Here is a 12,082-nt window from a genome sequence, read left to right on the forward strand (position 1 = left end):
GAAAGGTATCTAAGCTGGAGACCCCAACATGGAAGTCATCAAGTGAAGGATGGGAATTAAGTCAAGGGTGCAAATAAATTTGTTTAGGGAGAGGTCTTAAAAAAGGAACCCTTCATATTTATTTATTTTTAGAACCCTTAGTATTTAGACTCAAAATCCCTTATTCTTTTTTTTTCCCCACAAGATAATGAATAACTTTATTATCAATGAGTATTTTTTGGTTATACTTTGGAATTGTAAGTACACATTATTATTTTTTTCAGTCAGATGCCTATTGACTAGAATTATAAAACTCTAAGAACTTTTAAATCCTTTTTATTGGAGTATAGTTGCTTTATGATATTGTGTTAGTTTCTGCTGTACAGCAAAGTGAATCAGCTATATGAATACATACGTCCCCTCTTTTTTGGATTTCCTTCTCCTTTAGGTGGTGACAGAGTGCTTGTTATAATTCCCTGTGCTATACAGTAGGTTCTCATTAGTTATTTACTTTATACATGCTAGTGTATATACGTCAGTCTCCCAATTCATCCCACCCCTCTTCCCTCCATGGTGTCTATATGTCCATTCTCAGAAAGAGAAACATATCATAGATATCTTAAGTAATTCATTAATACCATGACTATATGGCTTACCCAGTGGGTAAAGAATCCACCTAAAGTGCAGGAGACACAGAAGACATGGATTTGATCCCTGGGTTGGGAATATCCCTTGGAGGAGAAAATGGCAACCCACTCCAGTATTCTTGCCTGAAAAATCCCATTAACAGAAGAGCCTGGCAGGCTATGGTCCAAATGGTCGCAGAGAGTCAGACAAAACTGAGCGACTAAGTACACATGCATGACTATATAGGCATTTCCCAGTATTGTTGTGCAAGTCCATAACTATCCATCAGGAAATATCTGAACAGTTCCTTTGTCTGTTTGGGCCTAGGACTCATTCTTATTCCTTTTGGTTCATGGCTGAACCAGTGCCCCAATCCAGATAAGTAAATTACACTACTCACTATTATATGTTTCTACTGACCCATTTAGAATGGAATAAAATTTAAAATACACCCAAATAAGTCTTGTGCATATTATATAAGCATAGAAGATAATAGCTAGTCAAAAGATTAGAAGGCCTTGATAGAAATATTGGGCTAGTATTCTGGATGTTTATAATCTAGTTTTGTTATCAACCAGTGAATGACTTCAGGAAAATAGCCCAAACTCTCTTGAGTTTCAGTTTCTTCATTTATACAGTCAGGAGGTTGAATAAATCTCCAGGTTTCGTTGAATTCTAATATTCTATAATCATGTGAACAATTTTGAAAGAACATGAATTATTCAGTAGATAGAGGTTGACAATCATTTTAAAGAAGCTTTATTCACCTCTTTTCCTAGAAAAAAATTTCTTCTGTCATGTCTGATTGTTTTTAGTGTTAAAAAAATAGCGAAGATGTTCATATTGACATTTTCCTTCCAAGCTGATGCTGAGTGTGTCATCAGATTCAAAACCTGTTGGAAAAACAGTTCTGTACTTCTGATGGTTTTCTAATTCCAACCTGACATTGGTACTTTTAAGCTGAATAGCCTTATGGCATTCTGCATGAATTCTTACTGTGTTTTCTGAAGTCTGACATTTCTGTTACACTTAAATTTGATCTCAGATTTCTTTGCTTTTCAGTTTACCCCAAGTTGCTTTTTTTTAAAGGTCAACATTTGTTACATTGCATTTGGCTTTCACCCATCACTTCAGAAGTTTTTGAAGTAAGCTATTGACCCTACAGAAAAAGAAAGTAAGAAAGAAGTAGAAATGACAAAGTAACAAGCCAAATGGGAAGAAGTTGAAAGATGTATTTTTCTGTTGAAATTTCACTTCATAATTCCAGTGGTCCTATTGAAGCTTGTCTGAATCCGTTGTGATATTCCTATAGCCCTCTGAGATGAGAGGAATTATACATGTTTGAGAAGGAATGACAATTCCCAAGTCTGATGTTGGCAGATGACTTTGAAGCCAATTTTCCACTCATGGGAGACATAGGTTGATGTGCTGCTGTCTTAGAAACAGGGCACAGGTTCTGATTCTTTGACCAAAACTACATTGTACATCAAAGTTTTCAAAGTCTACAGTCTACAGTCATAGAAGGTCTACAGTCCTCAAGATGTTTACAGCGATGTCACAAGGTCAAAATTGTTTCCAAAGTAGTTCCAGACATCAGTTCTTTTTGTCATACTCATTTACTCATGAGTGTATAGTGGGGTTTTCCAGAGACTGCATGATATGCAGTGTTACAACAGAGTTAATGCCAAAGCAGATAGGAGAATTCAGCTGTTTTCTGTTAAGCCAGACATTAGAGACAAAAATATTAAATGATATAACTTTTCTCACTATTTTCTTTGTGAAAATGCAGCTATACTTTTAGAAACATATTGTTTATGTTAACATATAATGAATTATTGTCACTTAAAATGAATTGATAAATATATCTTAAATGTCTTGGTTGTATTTTTAATTGATAATTGTTAATAGACAGAGGCTTTCCAGGTGACTCCCCGGGAAAAATCTTCCTGCCAAAACCCAGGAGATACAGGTTCGATCCCTGAGTGGGGATAATCCCCTGGAGAAGGAAAGGGCAACCCATTCCAGTATTCTTGCCTGGGACATTCAATGGATAGAAGAACCTGGCAGGCTACAGTCCATGCAGTTGCAAAGAGTCAGACATGACTGAACATGAACACCTGCCTGCATAACCCACATAAACAAAAACTCTTTGGAATCATCTATAATTTTTAAGGATCTAAAATGTTCCAAAAGAAACTGAAGAACTTCTACTGTACAGCAGACTTTAACCACTGGTCAGTTTCTGCTTCTCCCTTGAGCCAAAGAATTACATGAATACTTGATACACTTCCTTTCCTACCCATGTAAAGATTGCAATTCCAACTTAATTTTCTGCTTGACTTTCAACTTTGTGTTTACCCTACAGTATTGGCAAAATATAGAATTGATATCTCACTGAAGTTTCTTTGAAAAATGTTTGTCTTGAATTTGCTTTCATTTTACTTAATGTTTTCACATTTTGAGGTTTTTAACCATATTTCTTAGATTCCTTTTATCAACTTTTACAGTCAGTCTGCAAGGAGTATTTTTTCCTTTGTGTCCAAATGTCCTCATTGGACAACAAGCTATTTTTAGGTAAAATCCTTTAACAATTACTGTGGCGAGTTTTATATTTATCTTAGGTATGGTATCTTGTCCTTTTAGAAATCCTAAAGATGCAATTGTTAGCTCCATTCAGAAGCAACTAAACCCTGAATATATAGAATCACTGTTCAGGAAACTCATATAAAACTGAATAGTAAGCCAGTCTTAATGTTTTTGTTTTTGACCATAATTGTAGGGTTTTGGGGGGTTTTTTTGCTCTTCTCTTCAGACATACATGGGAAGCTAAATTAGATAGCATAAAGTTAATGGACATTTAAAAATTATGTATAACCTTAAATAAGTGATTATTTCACATGGACTCTTTATTTCTAATTTTTAAAAATTTCATAATAAATGAAAATTTGTTTCACTTACCTGGTCTCCTCCCCAACAAGCAATGAATTTTACTGATCCTATATATTTTTAATACCTTAAAACAGATAAATCTCCATTTATTACATTTTAAATTATCTATTTTCTGATTGATTATAAGGAAAGTGAAGTCGCTCAGTCATGTCCAACTCTTTGCAACCCCATGGCCTGTAGCCTACCAGGCTTCTCCATTCATGGGATTTTCCAAGCAAGGGCACTGGAGTGGGTTGCCATTTCCTTCTCCAGGGGACCTTCCCGACCCAGGGATCAAACCTGGGTCTTCCACATTGCAAGCAGATGCATTACCCTCTGAGCCACCAGATTATAAGGAAGTTTCTGATAAATATAAATGAATGAGGACCTAATTGACATCAGCCTGATGAATCCTTCTACTGAGACTTTTCTTTATTCCCCAGATTCAAGGTGTTATGTTCATGCCTACAGAAATTAGCAATCCCAAGGTTAGCAGGATCACTAGAGAGTGGCTCTAGTTTATTATCAACAAAAATTATACTTATTTTTCAAGCAAACCAGGTCGTTGGAAGTTACAATAGCCTGACTTGTGGAAAATTCAAAATAGATTGCAGTTCTTCTGATACATATGACATTTCAGCATGTAAATATCACACCACAGTCAGAGAACTAATATGAGTAGCCCTCACCTCATTGAGGAGCGAGTTACTGAGCATGAAATGCCAATAGCTATATCCCCAAAGAATGTTTAAATAGTTTCAGACAATATTACAAGGAAGAAAGGCCAGGATTTGTGGAACATATTTGTCCATTGATCTGTGGCTGAGTTCATGGCCCTGAAAAGATATTAAGCACAAATTCTCCAGGGATAGAGATCCCTATTTGGGCCTATTAGTTAAAAGAATATTCTAAAGCAAGTACAAAATATGAGGCTTGTTCTTTCACTCTACAATGTGTACTCTTAAAAGGACACATGATTTGGATCTTTGTTCTGGTAGTAATAAATTTGCATTTATTTATTTTCAATTTATTTTATTTTAAAATGTGCAATTATTTGCAATTATTAATGTATTTTCATAATTAATTGAATGAGACTTACTTTTTAAATTACTGTTTTTTAGTAACCAATAAAACTATCATATAGAAAGTTTAAAAATCTTTAAAAATTAAGCTTTAAAAAAGAAAACTAAAGTCATCCATGACATTTCCATCTAGAAATTTGGTATTCATATTTTGATCCTTCCTTTCCATCTTTTTTGTTAAGCATGTGGAAAAATTCACAAATGTTTCATAATATTCTCATATTATTAAATATTATTTTAATATTTTAATGACAGTATTTTATCATAGAGTCATAGCACATTTAACTTAACTGCTTATTTTTAGATACTTGCATTATTTCCAGTTTTATTTGCATACATATATCCTCACACACATCTTTGATTATTTCTGTAGAATAAATTCCCAAAGTAGAATTGCTTGATCAAAAATAAGCACATTTTAAAGATTCTTTTTATACATGTTGCTATATATTGCCAGCAATGTATAAAAAAGCCCCATTTTCCAGGAACTTCACCAACACTGCCAGCATCTCTTTTAATGTAGCCAACTCTTCCTAATATAGTCAGATTCAGGTTATATTTGGATATACTTTAATGTCGTTAGGCCTTAGTCACATCTCAGGATGTCATGTGGTTCATTTCTTGGCAGTTTCTCTTCCAATTTCTTCCTGAACTTCAAGCACCAGTAATGAATAAAAAGAGACATCCCTTTCTATAAAAACACAAACACATTCTTCCAACATTTGTGTGTATTAATACAAATGCATAATATTCCTTTTGGACTGTTCTATAAAGATATCACTAGTTTTTTGTTCTCCTGTTCCTAAAGAGCCTGAAAAAAAAATCTTTCTCTTCCATCACCATCGGATTTGTTTTTGTCTTACTGTTTTGACTGTAAGGGGGGAAAATCTGGGATTTGTATGAGTGCTTTTTGTGGAATTGAACCTCTTGCTACCAATATATAAATTATCTCAGAACACAAGAAGCATAGTATGATTTTCCTCATTATTATTGTGACCAATGCTTTTATTTTATTTTTTTGGCCATGCCACATGGCACAAGGGATATTAGCTCCCTGACCACTAGGGATTGAAGCCATGCCTCCCTCCCCCGCCATCACAGCAGTGCAAGCATGGAGTCCTAACCACTGGACTGCCAGGGGGTTCCTATGATCAGTGCATTTTTATTAATCACCCAACACATATGGAGAGTGGTCTTGAATTCTGGAAATCAAAAAAGAAGATAGAACAATCCTTAGCTACAGTATATTCACTAGTTGAGGAATGAGGATACATATTAATAAAATGATAAATGCTTTCACACACTGTCATACCCAATTGCCCAGTGGAGGAAACCACTCAATGCCCTGGGAGTTGAGAAAAGTGATTGCTAAAGACTGGCATAGTGGCCTTCAAGGGAATATGATCTACAGTTTAAAGGAGAACTAGAAGTCTAAGAAGAGAAGGGAGGGTGTTCTAAGCAGAGGTTACAGTGCTTACAAAGGTGAGAATGAACATAGCATGTTCAAAGTAAAAACAGCATACAATGAGCCAGGGCAGTTTATCCAGTATTACAGTAGTACAAAAATCTGGAGTGTTCGGCTAGCTTTTAATATGTAAATAAATAGTATGAGCCTGAACGTTTCTTTGAAAATAGAAAACCATTTACTGTTTTATGGGAAATGAATTTACAAAATAATTCAGGAAATTTTATAAGGTAATACTATGAAAAATGCTAATACCAGTGTGAGCCAAGTATAGCCTAGCATAGGTAATTGCAGAAGAAACTGAAAACAAGCACAGAGTACTTCCCTGGTGGCCTGGGGTAGAGGAATCCGCCTGCCAATGCAGGAGATGCAGAAGACATGGGTTCGATCCCTGGATAGGGAAGATGCCCTGAAGGAGGAAATGGCAACCCACTCCAGTATTCTTGTCTGGGAAATCCCATAAACAGAAGAACCTGGCAGGCTACAGTCCATGGTATCACAAAAGAATCGGACACAACTTGGTGACTAAATAACAACATTGGTGCGAGAGCCATTGGGATAGAAAAATTAACAGAACTTGGCAACTGATCAGATGTAAAGATAAGAGACTACTAGAAATTCCGCAAACTTTTATTCTGTTATGCTTGGACTAGGGATATAAATGAATGAGTCTACCCTCAACCTTGTGTTTAGAATCCCATAGAAAAAGGGGTAATTCTAGAAAGTGGCTGAAACAGCTTTACCAGTAAATTGAGGCTTGAACTTTGTCTTCGAGGATGAATTGAATTTCACCAGATAGAAAGAGGGGGAATTAAATGATGAATCTTTAGCAAAGAGGGAGAAAACATAATCATTAACATTTCAGACCTACATGACTGGAGAAAGATGATAACACAGACTGTGAGACAGAAGTCTGGCAGTAGTGATGCTTTAGATGGAAAGATAACGAATTAAATTTAGACATTTCTGAAATATGTAGAGAGTGTCCACCAATCTAGAGATAATGGGGACAGGTAAGTGAACAAAACAGGCAAAATTTTTCTGCTTTCAAGGACTTTACATTCTAGTGTTTGGAAATAAGCACATGATTAGAGATACAGTGTTTACCAAGGAGTTTTCTTTTGTTGTGATGTTTGTTTTCTGTTTTTCCTCCTTTGCTGTCATTCACATCAGTAAGATGAAATAGGCACACAGGAAAGCAAGGATGACTAGTATCTGACCTAAGTCTTCATTTAGGCAACAAAATGTACCAAGTAACTATTCCCCCAAGACTTCAAAGTGTCCTCAAACTGACCTTGATGTCTACAAGCCTCAGACAAATGGTTTAGTAATTGAGAGAAATAAATTAGAGTCAATCACATTTAGTTAGGAGAAAATAAAGTCTTAGTGTGCTAAAACAAGCTGACCTTCTTCCAGCTTTGAATTTTTATTACACCCTTTCTTCTTTCCTTCTGTGCGTGATGCTATGCTGAAATCTTCTGACCTTAGTGGTACTTCATGAGATGTGCCTGGACTACAGTCTCAGTAGGTCTTATTGCTAGAATATTCGTAGAGAAAAAATTATTGGAAAAGTATATGTAGATCAGAAGTAAGGGTTTTGAATGACCAACCTTGGAAGTGAAATTCTTGTTGCATTTAAAATGCTCAATTTAAGATTAATTAGGTCCCATTTGTTTGTTTTTGCTTTTATTTCCAATATTCCAGGAGGTGGGTCATAGAGGATCCTGCTGTGATGTATGTCAGAGAGTGTTTTGCCTATGTTCTCCTCTAGGAGTTTTATAGTTTCTGGTCTTACGTTTAGATCTTTAATCCATTTTGAGTTTATTTTTGTGTATGGTGTTAGAAAGTGTTCTAGATTCATTCTTTTACAAGTGGTTGACCAGATTTCCCAGCACCACTTGTTAACCTTAAAAGCTTCTGCACAGCTAAGGAAACTATTAGCAAGGTGAAAAGACAGCCTTCAGAATGGGAGAAAATAATAGCAAATGAAGCAACTGACAAACAACTAATCTCAAAAATATACAAGCAAGTCCTACAGCTCAACTCCAGAAAAATAAATGACCCAATCAAAAAATGGGCCAAAGAACTAAATAGACATTTCTCCAAAGAAGACATACAGATGGCCAACAAACACATGCAAAGATGCTCAACATCACTCATTATCAGAGAAATGCAAATCAAAACCACTATGAGGTACCATTTCACGCCAGTCAGAATGGCTTCGATCCAAAAGTCTACAAGCAATAAATGCTGGAGAGGGTGTGGAGAAAAGGGAACCTTCTTACACTGTTGGTGGGAATGCAAACTAGTACAGCCACTATGGAGAACAGTGTGGAGATTCCTTAAAAAACTGGAAATAGAACTGCCTTATGATCTAGCAATCCCACTGCTGGGCATACACACTGAGGAAACCAGAAAGGAAAGAGACACATGTACCCCAATGTTCATCACAGCACTGTTTATAATAGCCAGGACATGGAAGCAACCTAGATGTGCATCAGCAGATGAATGGATAAGAAAGCTGTGGTACATATACATAATGGAGTATTACTCAGCCATTAAAAAGAATACATGTGAATCAGTTCTAATGAGGTGGATGAAACTGGAGCCTATTATACAGAGTGAAGTAAGCCAGAAGGAAAAACACCAATACAGTATACTAACGCATATATATGGAATTTAGAAAGATGGTAACAATAACCCTGTGTACGAGACAGCAAAAGAGACACTGATGTATAGAACAGTCTTATGGACTCTGTGGAAGAGGGAGAGGGTGGGAAGATTTGGGAGAATGGCATTGAAACATGTAAAATGTCATGTATGAAACGAGATACCAGTCCAGGTTTGATGCATGATACTGGATGCTTGAGGCTAGTGCACTGGGACGACCCAGAGGGATGGTATGGGGAGGGAGGAGGGAGGAGGGTTCAGGGTGGCGAACACATGTATACCTGTGGCGGATTCATTTTGATATTTGGCAAAACTAATACAATTATGTAAAGTTTAAAAATAAAATTAAAAAAAAATAAAAAATTAAAATGCTCAATTTAAATGAATGAAGAGAAAATATGTAACCTGTTTAAGCACCACATTTCAAACTGCTGTCAAAGACAGTTGGGAAGATACTGAGTAGTGCTATTTTTGTCCTTTATACTATAGCTGCATGTATTCCTTTCACCCTTAAGTAACCGGACATGCTGAAAAGAGACTTGGGATTAGAGACAAAGTTTTCTGACCCCCACAGTCTTTAGAGCTCTCACCTGAAAAGCATTCACTTAGTTCCCATGCAAAAAGATTCGAGGGTCTTATTTATTCTTTTTTTTATTGTTGTTTCTAAGTGAATTGCTCTAAACTGTTCCTTTGAATTTTAAATTGTGCATATTAATTTTTTAAGATTTGTTTATTTAAAATAATAAATAAAGGTGTTTCTCTCACCAAAACCCTTGCTATATTTATTTATCATGTCAAAGCAGCGTGTGTCAAATTTATATCTAAGCACTTTCCGGGAGCTCTGGCAATGTAGGAGATGCAAGAAACTCCAGTTTGATCCCCGGATCAGGAAGATCCCTGAGGAAGGGAATGGCAACCTGCTCCAGTATTCTTGCCTGGAGAATCCCATAGAGAGAGAAGCCTGGCGGGTTACAGTCCATGGGGTCAAAAAAGAGTCGGACATGACTGAGCACGTGTGCGCACACTCACACACACAATTCTACTGATGGAGCAGTGTTAGTTGTTCTGAGGAGCACAGTCATCCATCAGTATCATTAGTTCCAACACCCCTGCAGAAACCAAAATCTAGAAGCTCAAGTCCCTTATATAAAAGGGCATAGTATACAGTCCACACTATGTACCCACAGATGAGAACCCTCCAATATGGAGGGGGACTGTAGGGTTTCAGATGTGAACTACCTTCATAAATTTAGTTTAGTAGCAAGCTTTTATTGTGTTTAGTTGGTGCTAAATCTTACACCAGGCATATGAAGTTCAAAATGAGTAAGGCATAGTTACATTCAAGAACTTAACAGCCTAGTATGATTTAGCTGTATTACATTATTTGTGTTTATTTATTGTAAGATACATTAGATTTCTTGTTTTTTTATTATTCTCTGCCCAAAGACTCATTTAAATATATTTTATCCCATTTTTAATCATATAAGCCATCAGATCTCCAGCTAGTAATTATTTACTTAAATATATGGCTAAATAATAAGCAAGGATTTTCATGTATTTTTAAAAAATCTTAGATATCCTATAATCCACATTTTATAGGCAGAAAAGTTGGCAGGAATCTGACTTAAACTCATGTTTCCAAAATCTAGTCAAAAGAACTTTCGACTGCAGTTCATAGAGCACAGAATATGGAAAAAAAAAAAAAGAATGATTATTTGATGCTAATGATTATCTTAAATGATTGTGAGATTATTTTATCTAATGCATTGGGGGTGGAGTTAATTCTCTGTTTTCCTGATATTTCTCATGCATTATTGTAAGCTATTAACAACTTAGTAAGTGTATTTACTTTGTTTTAGTTTTCCAGATCAAGAAATTCGTAACGTGGCAGTTCAGCAGTTAGACAACCTCTTGAATGATGAACTACTGGAATATCTCCCACAGCTAGTTCAGGTAAGGACAGCAAAGTTGCCAAGGGATTCCAGGATTTTAACCAATAATTCTCTAAAACAGGTCCCAGTGAATCAACAGTAGCCTACATTAAAAGTGATAATTTCAGTTTGGCTAGCCAAGGGGCTAAAAATATAGCTGTCAACTTGGGTACCATGGAAATTCTCTACCCAAAATTGATATGGTTACAAAAAAGGTATATAAACACCAAAAGGGAATTTTTTTTTAAAAAAACACCTTCACTTATTAATTAGAACAGGGAAAAAAAAATACTGTGATGAAAAATTGGTATCCAACTGTATATATAAAACTATAAAAAAGTAACCAAATAAACATTATGTAGAAAGTAGTCATTTACTAGACATCTGTTCATAATATTTTTCTTGCTTTTCCCATATTCTAATATTAATTACAGATTTTAAAACAGTAGTTTCTAACAATCAAATTCTGCTGCCAGATAGTAGTTTTGTGACATCATATATCATGATATTGGAGTAATTTTGGAAAATACTATAAACTTATCTAGAAATCTGATCATGGTCTGATTTAGTTTGACTATGTTACCATTTAAACAATTGCACAAATAGTCATGTATATGATTGAATATCCAAAATATAAACAATGATTTTTTTCTAAGTTAACTGGATACTGAATGCTGAATAGGTCTAAAGTAGGGGTCTGTATGTTTTTCTTTTGCTTTGTTTTTAACTCAGGTGTTTTCTTATCTGAAAGATCAGGTCATTGTTATAAGCTATTTTAAATGCCAGGTGCCTCAGGTTTTGAATTTAAGACAGAGACCCTGAGACTAAAGTGCTGCTAAGCTGCTAAGTCAATTCAGTCGTGTCCGACTCTGTGCGACCCCACAGACGGCAGCCCACCAGGCTCCCCCGTCCCTGGGATTCTCCAGGCAAGAACACTGGAGTGGGTTGCCATTTCCTTCTCCAATGCATGAAAGTGAAAAGTGAAAGTGAAGTCGCTCATTCGTGCGCGACTCTTAGCGACCCCGTGGACTAGAGCCCACCAGGCTCCTCCATCCATGGGATTTTCCAGGCAAGAGTACTGGAGTGGGGTGCCATTGCCTTCTCCGGAGACTAAAGTGAGGAGCCTCTAATAATAGAATTGAATCTATGTTACTTTACAATCAGAACATGTACTTCTCTGAAGGCCTTAAAGAGAGAACTGATCTAGAAGCATGTGTACTGTAGAGTTACTACTACCACTCCTTACAGTTGTGGTTTCCCTAGCCTTGCAGGAGTATGTAGTGTAGTGAGAATAAAAATTAATTCAACTTGCAGAAACACTATTCATCTCATGCCTCTTGAGTATGGGCAACATGCTATATCTAACCCAACTCAAAAAAAGGAAATTTCTACAATAGTAT

The 12,082-nt window shown here is 36.0% G+C and overlaps 1 protein-coding gene across 4 annotated transcripts in view; it reads left to right on the top strand.

The window, feature by feature from the left end:
- Nucleotides 1-12,082, top strand: part of PIK3C2G (phosphatidylinositol-4-phosphate 3-kinase catalytic subunit type 2 gamma) — a 664,807-nt gene that overhangs the window by 368,790 nt on the left and 283,935 nt on the right. For all 4 annotated transcript variants that reach the window (XM_027541447.1, XM_027541446.1, XM_027541448.1 and 1 more), the window contains one exon: nucleotides 10,611-10,704. In XM_027541447.1, coding sequence (XP_027397248.1) covers nucleotides 10,611-10,704 — 94 coding nt within the window. The remainder of the gene's footprint in view (nucleotides 1-10,610; nucleotides 10,705-12,082) is intronic.

Source organism: Bos indicus x Bos taurus, chromosome 5 (assembly GCF_003369695.1).
Source record: "Bos indicus x Bos taurus breed Angus x Brahman F1 hybrid chromosome 5, Bos_hybrid_MaternalHap_v2.0, whole genome shotgun sequence".
NCBI classification, from domain to species: Eukaryota; Metazoa; Chordata; class Mammalia; order Artiodactyla; family Bovidae; genus Bos; species Bos indicus x Bos taurus.